The sequence below is a fragment of the Neopelma chrysocephalum genome, unplaced genomic scaffold (assembly GCF_003984885.1).
Source record: "Neopelma chrysocephalum unplaced genomic scaffold, ASM398488v2 Primary Assembly neopelma1_89, whole genome shotgun sequence".
In the NCBI taxonomy this organism is placed as follows: domain Eukaryota; kingdom Metazoa; phylum Chordata; class Aves; order Passeriformes; family Pipridae; genus Neopelma; species Neopelma chrysocephalum.
The window spans coordinates 1657337-1672902 of record NW_020897751.1 but is presented as its reverse complement, the minus strand read 5'-3'; the positions used below and the strand labels follow the sequence as shown (position 1 = coordinate 1672902).

The following is a 15566-nucleotide window of genomic DNA, read 5'->3' as shown; positions in this document are numbered from 1 at the left end:
GAGGGAGCTGGGGGGGCTCAGCCTGGAGAAAAGGAGGCTCAGGGGGGACCTTCTGGCTCTGCAAGTCCCTGACAGGAGGGGGGAGCCGGGGGGGGTCGGGCTCTGCTCCCAGGGAACAAGGGACAGGAGGAGAGGGAACGGCCTCCAGCTGTGCCAGGGGAGGCTCAGGTTGGCCAGGAGGAGGAATTTGTTGCTGGAAAGGGTGGTCAGGCCTTGGCAGGGGCTGCCCAGGGGAGTGGTGGAGTCCCCATCCCTGGAGGTGTCCAAGGATGTGGCACTCAGTGCTCTGGGCTGGGGGACAAGGTTGGGGGTTGATCACAGGGGGGACTCAGTGTCTGCAAGATCTTTTCCAGCCTTCACAACTGTGATTCCATAATTTTACCATTTAGATTCTGTTTCCTTTTCTCATGATCCTTGGTAAGGAATGCTGAGGGAATCTGGGAGAGACAGCCTGTGCCAGGCAGGGCAGGGGGATGCAGGATGGCTATGCCAACTCCTCTCCTCCTCATCGGGATGCTGCTGAGCATTTTGGGGATATAACAGTGGGTTATAACAAGTTCTCTTGCCACATGCCAAGATCCCCAGAAATCACAGGTTACTGTGTTTAGGAAAGAGTGAAGTGCCTCAATTTGTTTTAAGAGCTTTGGAAATGCATAGAAGATGTTGAGGTTTACTTATTTTTACCTCAGTGTGGATTAATCTTGTATTATCAGTCTCCTGTGCATGGCATGAGTTCAGCCAGACAGTTGCTCTTTGTGAAAAATACTGGATTGTTAAATCCCAAATATGCTTGGCTTCAGCTTTTGGGGCTTAGTCTAGGATTGGATCTTTTGTAGGGCTGGTGGTCCTGGACCTGGAATGTAGGTGCATCATACTAGAGAGATGGAGAGGGACTTTTTCCAAGGGCGTGTAGTGATACAACAAGGGGGAATGGCTTCCTGCTACCAGGGGACAGGGATAGATGGGATAGTGGGAAGGGTGGGGAGGCCCTGGCACAGGTTGCCCAGAGAAGCTGTGGCTGCCCCTGGATCACTGGAAGTGTCCAAGGCCAGGTTGGACGGGGCTTGGAGCAACTTGGGCTAGTGAAAGGTGTCCCTGCCCATGGCAGGGGGTGGAATGGGATGAGCTTTAAGGTCCCTTCCAACCCAACCCATTCAGTGATTTTAAGTTCAAGTGCCTCATTCTGCATTAAAACACCCTCTGTGTTAAAGCACTTGTGGCGATTGCATTTCTGTCTTCATCTTTCTTCATTCCCTGCTGTGTAAAACTGGCCAGGACATTTGAAACATTCATAAACTGAGTATTTAAGCTTGTGAAATCTTCTTTTGTCCTTTCCAGGCAACAGAAAGTTACCAATTAGTCACCTTGGTGTGAGTTTTTTGTGCAATTCCAGCAGTAGCTTCAGGTATTGCCTGTGTTCCCTCTTCATGTGGAACATCACTAAGATCTCAAATATTGAACAAATATGTTCATGTGTACATTTTCACACTGATGTTTCCTTTCATGATTCTTATCAATAAATTGTTTAGATTGGTGCAGATTAAGAGATTATTATTTTATGACTCTCTCTTAATAATACTTAGTTAGTGTTGCCTACAGCATCAGGCTTACAAAGTCTGGGGAAGAGTGAGCAAAATATTTTAAATATTCCCGAGCTGGCAAATCTGAAGATCTGCAAAACATCAGGGTCAATAGCAATAAAAATGCAGCTGCTTCAAATTTTCCTTTTAGACTTTAAAATACCTGTTCTAAAAATAAAATTCAGTTTCTCCCTTTCCATTAAAATATTCCATGCTGAGGATGGAAGGTTGTATTTCTTTCTTATGCTGTTATTTATTTTATAATGCACCCAGTTGATTGTGAGTGGTGTTTTAATTAACAACATTTGAGATTAATGCAATATTAAATGGTCTCCACAGCATTAATTTGTAAATAAACCTCAGAGTTTATTGCATGCCTGGGAGGCATTTATGGCTTCGTGTTCTGCCAGCCATTATTAATTAAAATATGCAAATGGTGTCATTTTTCTGTAAGTCTGCAAAACAAATAAGCTGTTACCATGGTCCAGTTCTGTGCTGAACAAGGAGGCAACATGGAATCGTTGTGTACAATTTATGGAGTCACTGTATTCCATTGATCTGGAAAACAGTGGGTATGGATTGCTCTCCTCACCTGCAAGCCCTCAGTGGTTTCCTTATTTCATAATAACCTGCTGTCCTTTGGTTTTAAAGAAAACAAATTGTCATTTTCTCCCTGATTTTTAGTGTGTGTTGAATGGAAGGTGGATTTTCCTTGGAGATAAGGAGAAAATGAAATAAACTAGAGCCAGTCCTTTATCTTCTGTCTTTTTGAGAGTCTCCTGACTTCTTGTTCTGAATGTAGGCCCCAGTCATAGCTCTGAGACACCCTGGAATGTGAAGGGAGGGCAGGATGCCGTGCAGATGGAAGGAATACAAAGGGCCACTAAAGATTTAGGATCTGGGATAGTCCTCACAGAGGCCAACTACTCATATTTTCTGCCTCCAGTAATTGTAGCATTTTGTATTCTTGGCTGACAATTTTTCACTTTGTCTTTCCTAAGTCAGATCCTGACTGTTCATATCTTCAGGATAAGGAGATCCAAATCCCACTCACAGCCACTAAGGTGGTGCCACCTCCCATCACTCAGTGGATTTTACAAACAAATTTCCTACTCTGTCATTGCTGTTGTGGATGAAACTATTGATCAGTCCTGGAAGAACTATTTACACCTGTGCAGAACTGAGTCAATACTAAATGCCACCCACTGCTGCCTGACCTTCATTTTTATGAGTGGTTTTATTCTTGCTTAATCCCACCTTCCATTTGGAGACCGTGTTGTCTGAACTGCTTTGGGAAGGTGTCACAAAAAGCAGCATGAAAAGCCTCTCCAGGGCTCAGATGCATTATTGCCCCCACAGCTTCTGCCCTGTTGTGAAAGATCAAGTTCCTTCACCATCCTTTTGTTCTGTGTTACCCATCTCCATATTGTCATCCAGGTCACTTACAGATGATTTGGTTATTTGTGGTTTTCTGGGAATTGAGCTCCACCTGTGATTTCCTGGCTCATCCCCCCGTGAAGGATGTACCTTCTGTTTGCCCTTCAGTACATCTTTCCTCTGTGAGTTTTCAAAGAAAACCACTAATGGCCTTGAGATTGCTTCAGCCTGGGTTTTATACACTAGCATGAACTTCATCAGGCTTTAATTTCAGCAGATGATTTAAAGATGCTCTATTTATGTGCAGCTTCTCTGCCTATTCTTTCCCAGTTGTCAGCTGAGATTTTACTCTTTTGTTGCCCCAGTTAATTCCAGCAGTGTCAGCTCTTTGACCTTCTCAGCATCATCCCTTCTGCTTGGAAGGTACCACACTCCTCAGGTTTCCTCTGCAGTTTGAACATTTCTTTGTTATCCCTTGTGTTCCTTCCTGTTTCTATTAGTTTTGCCTTGACTTTTTCTGACTCTGTGCTGCTGTGGTTGTTCTTGCTCTTCCTTTGTGCTGATCACCTTCGTCTGACTTAGCCACTATTTTCTTTATGCTTCCTTTGGCTCAGGCAAGTTGTTTTCTTACTGAATTCCCTGTTCTGCCTGCACTCTGAATTCCTTGGTGCTTCTGGTCTTAATGTTGGGGTGGGTTTGAGCTGATTTTTTTTCTTATTTTTCTTGGGTTTTTATCTGACCTGACAGGAGGGGAGAGCCGGGGGGGGGTCGGGCTCTGCTCCCAGGGAACAAGGGACAGGAGGAGAGGGAACGGCCTCCAGCTGTGCCAGGGGAGGCTCAGGTTGGCCAGGAGGAGGAATTTGTTGCTGGAAAGGGTGGTGAGGCCTTGGCAGGGGCTGCCCAGGGAGGTGGTGGAGTCCCAACCCCTGGAGGTGTCCAAGGATGTGGCACTCAGTGCTCTGGGCTGGGGACAAGGGGAGCTTTGGGCACAGGGGGGACTTGATGACCTTGGAGGGCTTTTCCAACCTCAGTGATTCTGGGATTCTGTGAAAGGCTTATAAAAATAGATATTAAAAGGGATGGTTGTTGAAAGATAAGAGATACAAAAATACTCTCTTCTTACCTTCTTTTCTGTGTCACCCTGTCTCCTAGTAAAGCCTGCCTGCCCTTCTTGGACCTTTCACTGGCCTTCTTGCAATTCTCCTTGTTGTTTTTTCCTCCAAAAATGTGCTTAATCACTTTGGGGTTTGAGTGCTAACTGGTTGTAGCTGTGACACAGTCCAGGAGACTGTTTAGTAGAGAGTAATTTCTCTAAAAAGCTCTTTCCTGTGAAAAGGTTTGTGTACACTTGACAAAACAGTAACAATTCCATGGCAGATTTATGGCTGGGTTTGGGAACAGATTAGCCAAATCTTAACAACAAAAGTAGTTTACTCAACTTCTCAAAAGTTTTTTTTGGTACCCAATAGGTGGAATATAGTTGTTTTGGTGCTGCTAATAGTCATTCTTAAAGGCCTTATATGAACCTTCATCCCCCAAAAAGCAAATTATCCTGGAGAGTGAGTGCTACAATGTCTACACTGCTGGGTGGAGCATCAGCCAAAGATTGGGATTCTGGTAAACCAATAGAAAGAGGGATCTGGACAAGAAGTAGAAATGAAGAATAGGAAGAAAGGAAACAGGAAGTTCAGCCTAATCAGTCTGTAGCTGCATAAAATAAACCTAATTGAATAAGCCTGAATTTCATCCTTGTGCTGCTGTGTGTGTATGTGTAGCATTAATTTGATAATTGCTAATTATTAATCCTGTATTCAGGATATTGTCATTCCTCTGTAGCATGAGAGTTCTGATGTGCTACAGCTTTATCTTAAGTAGCCCATCTGCAATAACCAGAGTTGCCTTAGAAACAGAGATCAGTGTCATCCCTGCAGGCACTCCTGGAACCTCAGGGGTTAATTCTCCACTCTGTGCGTTGAAGGAAAGTAAAGAAAGCTCTGTCACTGACTTAATTTTCTCCCTTTTTTTTCCCCTAAAGGCTTTTGATAGGGAGGGTGACCCCATAAGATACCTCATTCAGAATGGAGATCCTCAACAAGTTTTTAATCTCTCTCAGAGGTAAGTGTAAAACCCTTGGAAAACAGACTTGTAACTTTTCAGTCAAGTGAATGTGTGGGCTGAGAGTGAAAGAAGAGGTTTGTAATCACACATCCTCAGCTGCTCCTTACACGTAAATGAGAGCTCTGTGAGCCTTACTTCACTCTGGAGTTTTTCACAGGGGACTATTTATTTATTTTGAACACTGTAAGTAGGTAAAACTCACTGAAGTGGAAACATTCTATTTAAAAGAGTGACCAGGGATTAATTAAGAACCTTATACCTGTCAGCTCTTGACTAATGACAGGGACAATTTTTGCTTTATTTTCCTGCCTTCTTGCAGCTTAGCCTGTATTAAAAATGCCTTTTGAGCATTGTTTTAAAGCATCTTTTCTTCAGATTGAATACCAACTTAAATAGAGTGAGAAACAGAGGGTACATCATAAAATTATGAGCATCAGATCTGTCTGTGCCTGTCCCACCACCCCTTTCTTTATTTTACCTATTATTAGCTATTATTTACCTATTATTAGGTATTATTTACCTACTGGTAGCTATTATTTACACTCCAAAGTATCTTTTTCCTTTACAGAAGGAAGGGAAGGTGGTGAGTTGACTTCCTGTAGTAATGATGGGACAGAAGTAACCTGGGGCTAATTTGTTCACGGTGTATAATTGCAAAAAACTGTTCTAATTTGGGTTGAGGGAGACTTTGTGAACCTAAATACACCAACCTACTGAAACAGGTTTGTATGTTCTGGGGAAGCTCCAGGTGATATAAAGTCTCCCATTCATGGAGAGGCAAATAATTTAGGGAAGAATGTAAAAACCCCTTGAAGATCCCAGGAGATGGTGCTCTTCTCCAGCAGGAGTGATGGATGGGCCCTCTAATGATAAAGACTTGTCTGGTGAGGGAAGGGACACCTTGGAGAGGGGAGACTTTCCTTCACTGAGGTGGCCAGGTTGGGCTGCTGGTGTTATCCATGGCTTAGGAGGGTTTGGTGGTCATCAGCTCAGATGGATTGCTGGGAGTTGTAGCTCCAGCACAGCATGGATTTGTGGGGATTCCTGCACAAGGGATGCTGGCAACCCTCTCCTTAACACAGAGAAACTCAGTCTGACCTGCTCTGTGACCTTCAGAAGGTGAATAATCTAACCTGGCTCCATGAGAGCTGCTCCAGTTGGGGGGGTCACACTGTTTGGAAAGCAGCATTTGTTGATTTAGAAGGTGAGTTGTCTGACCTGGCTACAGGAGGGATGTTCCAAAGGGGTTTCTCAGTGGGTAGTTGTTTCATGTAGTTCGTGCTGTTCACATCACACCATAAAATTCCTGGTGGTTCTCCATACCAGAGAGACTGAAAAAAACATGGGAATTCAGGACAGCTTCTGGCATGAAGTGACTCTGGAAGTGGGATCCTTGGCAGCTCCTGTGTTGTCCGACTTTGAATGGGGGCAGTGTGGAGGTATCCAGAAGCCAAGTTGTTAAATGTGGCATGTGAATGAATTCCCAGCTGGAAGTTCTCCTCCATCCCTCCATCCCCGTGCTCCAGGACCCTTCCTGGGCGGGCTGACACCCCCACCCTCACAGCTTCCACATGTTGAGGTTTGGGGCCCTGAACTGGTGCCTCCTGATAAAAAAGGGGAGCTCTTTAAAGTTTTCCCCTTTGTGTTCTCTAGGAAATGACCTGTGCAAAGTTTCCTGCAGCCTTTTTGCTGTTTTTTGTCTCCTGGCTGCTGGAATGTCTTGAGAGGAGATGAAAGGAGGATTAATATTAAACAAAGCACAGAGTTAATGTGAGTGGCATATTAAGGCTACAGGAATTCACCTCTGTTTTAGAGGCAGAGACCATGAACATGATTCTCTCTCTGCCTTTTTCTCCTCTGGATGATTTTGTTGCATCCTGGAGCGTGGCAGTGAACCCCTGTGTAATTCCACCAGGAGTACTGAGTACTACCAGTTTTACATCTACTACTACATCTTTTTTCTCCTCAGTCCGAGGGTTGTGAGGTGGTTTTGTTCCTCCTCCTTTGGCATTCCAGCCTGAGCACCATCTGTAATAATTCCCTACCTCCTCGTGTTCCCCAGGGAAAGCAGGGATTGAAAGCTGGGGTTGTAGAGGAACGTGGGTACATCTGAACCCAGGATATTTCAAATTTAGCCTGGCTTTTGGATGATGTTCATCTGTGAGAACACAGAGACAAGAGAGTGTAATTTTTCAAGCAGTAGGAAGGAGAAAATAAAAAAGGTGATAAGATAGTGCAGAAATATTGGGGAAATGTAAATGGATTTATGCAGCTCGAGGTCAGTGATAATAAAGCAGGATTTGGTGTCAATATTTTATTCTTAGCTCCATTTTGGTATTTTTTTAAAATTAATAATTTACCACTTAAGTGGTTTATGTTTTATTTACTGTGCCTTCCCCATAAAAAAAAATTGTTTGTATTTTATTGCAGTGTCTTGAACAAATGCTGAAAAGTATATATTCAATCTATTATGGTAACTAATTGATTTGCCTTCTTGTGGGCTGTCTGTATGCAAAGCTAAGAATTTACCCTCAGTCTAATTAAAGCCTTAATAGTCTAATCAAATTATGATTAGTCTAATTATGACACTAATGCAAGAAGCTAAAACTACAAATATAAGAATGTTTTAGTACGTGTATATTGGTAGATATGAAATATGTCTCGTGTACTTTATGTATATATGTAATTTTTAAATGCATATTCATATATGTATACATATACATGTATTTTAATAATATAGAGCTATATATTTATTTATAATAAGTATAGCTGTATACTTTATTAATATATATGGCTCTCTATAAAAATATTTTTATCAATTTATAGATTTTTATATGTAATATACATTATGTACTATAAATATATATTATACTATTATATAATATATATTAATGTATTACTATATATTATACATTATATCAATGTATATAACGGATATTTTCATATATTACTTTTATATGTTATATTTATATATTAGATATTATAAAATACTTATGTATTTTTATAAAAAAGCCACAAATATAAAATATAAATGGCTTTTTATAAATATATGTGTGTGTGGATATATATATACAAAGAACAGGCCTGAGAGAGTGTATATATATATATATATATATATATATACAAAATATATATTATATATAGTGTATACATATAAGGTATAATAGTGTATATCTACATCATATATATACTATATATACAATATATTATTTTTACATATATTACTATATATATGTAATGTTAAATAAATATACAATATATACAAATGATATATAAATAAATATTTACAAATTTATATATTTTATATTTTATATTTATATAGATTATATATATTTAAAATATATTTAGGAAAATATATACATTATATTTAATGATATATTTTAATATAATATACTATATATTATATTATATATTTATATACAACATATAAATTTATACTGTTCCTTTTTGGGTGAAGCCAACCAGGACATGAGCCCATGTTTTTATCATATAACTATGAGGCAAATTGAATGGAGCATCTCCTGGAATATTATTTTCTTTGATTTCTGAGCTTGGATATTATTTTATCTCTCAACCTTTAAATCCTAGGGGAGAATTATCCTCCCACTCACGTTTTCCACCAATTTCTGTTATATTTTTTGGAAGAAATAGCTCAGCAGTAAGTGTTGCTATTTGTCTCTGTTGGAAGAAGTCTTGGCCTGGAACCAGTTTACTGAATCTTCTCTGAGAATAAGAAATCAGAGCAGAAACTCTGCAGGAATTTATAGTCTAGGGAAAAACCATCATTAGAAACAGATGTTACACATCCAGACATCCTGGAGAAGCTCAGCTAATGAGACCTCCTGGTTTGGGGGGACTTTAAGCTTTGCTTTGGCTTTTAACTTGTTTTAATAAAACCTCTTTCTGTACCAGTACCTGTGGAGGTCCTGGGTCATGACCATAAGATGTGGGTACAAAAAATGCAGTTTTTAGCTGTGCCTCACCAATGCTTGTGTCTGAGAGATCCACTGAAAATGGCCTCACATGGAAAGTCACAGCATCCCCAGATTCCAGCTGGGGTGGATTTTGTGCTGTGAACTCATATGCTCTTGTGCTTTCCTTCAGATATTTTAAGCTCAACATGACATGTTTGGTGGAGTCCCACGGGAGATAAGTCATCCTGGATCTGTGTTTAACTATCATCCTGGATCCATGTTTTTTGGGGCACAGTAGTTAAACAGCCCATGGATTTAAGAGAGGAGTCAGTTTGTTACACACTTGCCCAGGTTCCAGTAGACACAATAATCCTGTAAATGAAATGTGGAGCTTTGGGGGTGGGTGGTCAGGGCCATACCTCTGGTGCCAGCTCAGTTAAGCAGAGTTTAGCTTGCTTAGGCAGGATTGTCCAGACAATACCTTCCTTATCCTTCCTCATATGCCAGTAATGAGTCTGTGGTGGGATCTTGCCTCTCTGGGTGCTTCCAGACCTCTACAGGAGGAAATCAGATCATCCTAGAGAAAAAAACAGCACTGTATGTGGCTTCCAAATAACCTTTCTTTTGGTGTCCTTTTAAAATGGGTGTCAATAATCACAATATCCTGATTCCTTGGAAGCATCCAAGGCCAGGTTGGACAGGGCTTGGAGCAACCTGGGCTAGTGGAAGGTGTCCTTGCCCATGGCAGGGGCTGGAACGAGGTGGGCTTTAAGGTCCTTCCATGATCCTATAAGTCATTTTCCTCAACATTTGTTCCTGTGGGAATATTTTATTACTGGGGACTTTGATATCTCTGTGCAAAGAGCATTAGCTCGTTGCAGCACTTACTCTGAAGTTACACAATGTGTAAGTTTGTAGCCTTTCCCTATAAAATGCTGAGTAGGCTGATGCTTGAGTCTGTGTGTGTTGTATTCCCACAGTTTACTGCTCAATCCTGCTGGATATCAGAACTCCTCAGTGATTAATAGCCTGCTTGTTATTCTCTCTTCTCATGCATTGCAGCAATAATAGTAATAAATAAATATATTTATATTTAATAAATAAATAGATGAATAAAGTGCAGCAGTAACAAATAGGGGTCCTGTGTTCAGTGCAGCTCTTTTTGTAGTCACCTGTAGATCACTAGGTTGTTAAATTAAATTAATATATAAATAAATGTTAAACAAATTAATAACTAGGTTTTTATTTTAATCCTAAATTGTCCAAGTGGAAAACATTAACGACTGGCTCATGGTTTTTTTATCAGCCTTTACCTACATAAAGCCTGAAGGGAAACCTTGGTGTGGCACGAAGTGGTGGAGCAAAAGTACCTGTAGATCTCTTGTCAGCTGCTGTGGTGACGTGTTGTGGGTTTGTTTTATTACAGTTCTGGGCTTCTGGCCCTGGGAAAACCCTTGGACAGGGAAAGCACCGACCGCTACATCCTGATTGTCACGGCCTCGGACGGCAGACCCGACGGGGTGAGTGTCCTGTTCCACTGGGCACTGGGGTGGGGGATGATTGCAGTGCCCTGTGAGATAGGTCTTGACCAAATATATCTGTAATCTGCAGCAGTTTTCCTTGATCCCCAAAAGGTTTGTGTGGGTAAAGCCTGTGTGTCACTGAGTAACGACCTTTAGTCGTGAAACAAAGGGATGTAGGGAGCATCCAAAGGAGGGAGACGAAGATGGGGAAGGGTGTTGCCGGTGCATCACTGGCCATCTGGAGGTTGTTCTGTCATCAAGGGGCAGTTTTTCCTCAGCCAACACGTCCCTGCTGCTCAACAGGAAGTAAAATTCCATAGTTTTGCTTCTTTTCCTGAAGATTCCTGAAGATGGGGTCTAGAGGGGAAGCCCTGTGAGGACACTGAGGGCACTTGGTGTGTTCAGCTGGAGCAGAGGAGACTGAGGGGAGACCTCACTGCAGTTCAACTGCCTGGGCAGGGGCAGAGGAGGGGCAGGGACTGAGCTCTGCTCTGGGGGGACCAGGGACAGCACCCAGGGAATGGCTGGAGCTGTGTCAGGGCAGGCTCAGGTTGGATCTTAGGGAAAGGTTCTTCCCCCAGAGGGTGGTTGGGCACTGCCCAGGCTCCCCAGGGCAGTGGGCACAGCCCCAAGGCTGCCAGAGCTCCAGAAGGGTTTGGCTGATCCTCTGGGGCACAGGGGGTGACTCTTGGGGCTGATCCTGTGCAGGGCCAGGAGTTGGACTGGATGATCCTTGTGGGTCCCTTCCAGCTCAGCACATTCTGTGATTTTGCTGCTTCTTTGTGTTATTCTTCAGCAAGAACCAGCACAGTTGAGGTTTTGTGCATTCAGATATGTTCGTCCTCTAAATATTTCTTCTCTGTGGTGTTAAAGACCTTCTTTTTTTTTTCTGTCTTGTGCTTTTTCCCCTATTTTAGCTTCTTCAGCTCACAAGGTTTGCCTTCCTGCTCAGTATTTACTCAGAATTTTTTTTCCCCAAGCAAATATTGGGAAAGTTTAGAGCCTTTCTACAATTTTGTGGCGACATGGAGTAATTATAGGAGAGCCTGCACCTTTTCCATTAACAATCTGGTTATGGTTATCTTTGGAAATCTGTTAGTTGTGAATTACTCTCCATTTCTGAGAGCTGTGAATTCAGTTGTTCTGATCTCAAACTTCCAGCTGTGAAATCTGAAGATGTAAATAAAAGATTGTCATGTTGTTTCAAGCTGTGTTATACTCCTTAAATACTCTCTGGGGTATAAAAAAGGCAACTGAAAAGATACTTCCTCTTCCTTTCATCTGTGGATTCGTTTGCTTTGCCCTGGGATTAACTGGACATCTGAATGTTAAAATTAATCAGGAGATAGCAGCTGGTTTTTTAACAGAAATCCAGTCAATCATGGTGGGATGGTTACAGAAAATAGTTGTATGTGGGGTGAGAAGTGACTTTGAAGCTCGTCTTTGTAAAACCCACCAAAAATAAGCCATGGAGGGTTCCATTAATGTTGTCTCTGAATTATGCCAGGGTTGAATACTTACTCTAACAACATCATCCACTTAAAAAAATCCACTCCCTTGCAAAGTCATTATCTCCTTTCCTCCCTCAGTACCATTGGCAGGGGCTGCCCAGGGAGGTTTGGAGTGCCCATCCCTGGAGGTGTCCCAGGAAGGCCTGGCCATGGCACTCAGTGCTCTGGGCTGGGGGACAAGGGGGGCATCGGGCACAGGGGGGACTCGGTGACCTTGGAGGGCTTTTCCAACCTCAGTGATGCTGGGATTCTATGCCAGATGTTTCTCCCTGGAATTTTGTACCTGCCTGGTGTGGTGTTTGTTGTTCTCTGGGTGAAATGTGGTCACACTTTGTAGTTTGGGCGTGTTCTCTGTTGCTGTGCTTTGGGGTCTTTATCACCATGTCTTACCTGGCTGTAACTGCTTTGTTCTGTTGTGGTACTTTCTGTCAGTGGTGGGGCACCTTTCTTCTTAAAGTAGTCCAGCAATATGACTTATTTGCCTGCTTGTGCCCCCAAAACTTGTGGTGGAACCAAAGGGGGAAGAGCTGGGCTTGCCAGAATCCCAAACGGGGCTGGATGAGCTTCTTGCCTTTTATTTTACGCACAAATGAATGAAACAGGGCAGCTCAACCAAGCCATTAAATCTCCATGCCTTTTCCATGCCAGAAAACAGTGGGTTTGACTAATTTGCCAGCCTTCCTTGTGTCTCTGCACAATTTCCTTGATTTGCAGCTCTTTTGGACGTGCTCCCTGCTGTCTGACAGCTCCTTGCTGGCTGGTGCCCTGCCAAGTGTTCTGAGGACAGGGATGCTGGTTTCAACAAGTCACTGTGATTTCAGGGAGGAACTTTGATTTTTAACTAGTTTTTATCAGGAAGCAACAATGTCTCTTTAAAAAGAAAAATTGAAAAAAACCCTACAATTGCAAAACTCCTGCTTCCCAAGCTTTGTTCACCCGCTGCTTGTCATCCAGCTTTGCTTGCTCTGAACAATCCCATTAGTGCCTACAGAAAACGGGGGATCTGATTGAATGACTTGTTTCAGTTTCCCTTAAAATCACAAAATTAATTCCCCAGGCAGGTACAATGTAATTTAAATCCCATTAACATATTTTAGCTAGCAGCATATCCACCCTGATCCCTTTCCATCCAACACCGGGCTGTTTGAAACCAGCTATTAGAGTCAAATATACTCCAAGTGAGCTTTTGTATTCTGTACAGCTTTTGCTGGATTTGCTTGTTTCTTTAAAATTTGAAAGGCATTCAAAGGGAAAAGACTTTATTAGCGTGTGTAAGGTTTTTGTTGTTATTGTTGTCAGGAAAAATACAATGAAAGGCTCAGGAGTTGAGATAAGGATGGGGGAAAATCACACCCTGATCACCACCACGGGCAACGCAGACTAAATTTGGGGATATTGATTGAATTTATTACCTACAAAATCAGAACAGGATAATGAGAAGTAAAACAAAGCTTAAAAACACCTTCCCCCTCACCTTTGCCTCCTTCCTGGGCTCTCCCTGCTCCCCTCCAGTGGCACAGGGAGATGAGAATGGAGGGGTCATGTTGTTTCTGTTGCTGCTTCCTGCTCAGGGAGAGGAGCTTTTCCCCTGCTCCAGCATGGGGTCCTTCCCACGGGAGACAGTTCTCCAGGAACTGCTGCAGTGGGAGTTGTTCCCATGGGCTCCAGCTCTTCACCAACTGCTCCAACCTAAACCTCCCCTGGTGCAACTTGAGGCCACTTCCTCTCATACTGGAGAAGACAACTCCTCATTACCTTTCTAAACCCACCAGTTACTGGATTCCTGATCTTTTAAGGACTGGACAGCCTCAACCAAGGCAGGCCAGCACTGTGTGCCTGCTATAAAATCCAGGGGATTTTGGACTAGTCCACAGGATACAATAAGGTATCAGCCCTCCTTTTGATCCCTGATGTTCTCTAGGGAAACCTAACTCGTCACCATCATCATCATCACCACATATGAAGTCTGGTGAGCACATTTTTGCATTTGAAGCTCATGGTCTCACACCCTTTGTTGTTGTTGTTGTTGTTTTTTAATGGCATTTTTTTCCTGCTCCTCTTTCTGTGCCATTAACTGAGGGTCTAAGAGAGGTTGAACAGCGTTGCTGTGGCACTGAGTTAGTTGAGGTTTCTATATTCTAAGCCCCAAGGGTTATTTAACTGCCTGATGATGCGTGGTGACAGTCATGTTGACACCTTTTGACTTTGGGGGACTGCAAATTCCATCAAAATTAATACAGACTTTCACTGAGAACAGCTTTCCATGGAGTGCTGTGGCCTGTTCCATCACTCTGCCCTGCCTTATAATGCTCTTGATGGCTTACAATGTTCAGCTGTGCTTCCCAAATTATTGTTGTTCTGAGTTATAACCTGGAGCATTGTGGTTTTTTCCTGGGGAAACATGACCTCCCACCCATCACTGTTACCAACCTGACACAACAATTAAGGATGCATTAATTGAGTAGTCAGGAAAATATTTTTATTCCCCTGGTAATGAGCTTTTAGTTGTAGATGGGCAGAATGACATGGGAATGAAAAAACCAGCTCTGAAATTGTTTTCACCCAGTGTGGTGTGTTTGGATGTGATTTCAAGGCAACAATTCCTGTCTTCGCATTCCAGAGGGAGGCATTTGAATAAATCTGCGTGGCTTTTGTTAGAGGGAAGAAAAAGCCTTCAGTGCTCTTTATTTTTGGCTTGTGTGAGAGAGAGTGTGTGTGTGTGTGTGTCAGTTCATTTATCCAGGTGAAACAGGAAGCTCTATTTTATTGTCTCAGTGTGGATTGTGTGATTTGAGCGGGATTCAAACTTCCAAGTACAAATGTCCCATCCTGAAAATTCACTCAGCACTTCAGCAACGTGTTTCTGCCCAAGTCTTGGCAAAGCAGAGCAGCTCAGTGCCGAGTTGATAAAGCCATTTGGGAGTTAGGAATTAGGTATTCTTGAAAGTTGTCAGTCATCCAGGGGTGTTCCCAACCTTCCTTTCTAAAGTGGCTGAAGGAGAGCAACAGCATCGATGTCCCTGGTCACGGTCGCTTTGGGCTACTCGGGATTTACTGACAGGGCTTCAGATTCCTTTTTATGTCTTAGGAGACACAACCATCAGGCCTCTACACTCCATTGGAAGTCCTGGAGAAGCTGTTGTCCACCCAGCTGTCCAGGACACGGTCCAAGGTTCACTGCCTGGGGAAGATCAGAGGTGATCTGGCTCTGGGAGGGTTTCTCTGAAAGCCAAGAATCCCAGATCTGCCCCCGTGAATCTGACTGTGCCCACTCCTTCTGCAATGAGGAAATGGGAATAATGGTAGCACTGCAGACCCCAGGACTGATTTGGGGCCATTTAAAAAAACCTGAAAACCATATTCCTGGCTACAGGATGCAGAAGTCTGGTATTCCCAGAAGGTCATGGGAAGAAGCAACAGATGAAAACTAGTGGGAACCACAGGGAACTGAGGGAACCTAAAGAGGCCTTATTTTCTTCCTGTGAGGGTGGGGAGGCCCTGGCACAGCTTGCTCAGAGAAACTGTGACTGCCCTTGGATCCCT

At 42.8% G+C, this 15566-nt stretch overlaps 1 protein-coding gene across 16 annotated transcripts in view; it reads left to right on the top strand.

Moving 5' to 3' along the window:
• Window positions 1-15566, top strand: part of PCDH15 (protocadherin related 15) — a 526100-nt gene that overhangs the window by 392707 nt on the left and 117827 nt on the right. For all 16 annotated transcript variants that reach the window (XM_027692924.1, XM_027692936.1, XM_027692923.1 and 13 more), the window contains 2 exons: window positions 4993-5072; window positions 10416-10509. In XM_027692924.1, the coding sequence (XP_027548725.1) occupies window positions 4993-5072; window positions 10416-10509 (174 nt within the window). The remainder of the gene's footprint in view (window positions 1-4992; window positions 5073-10415; window positions 10510-15566) is intronic.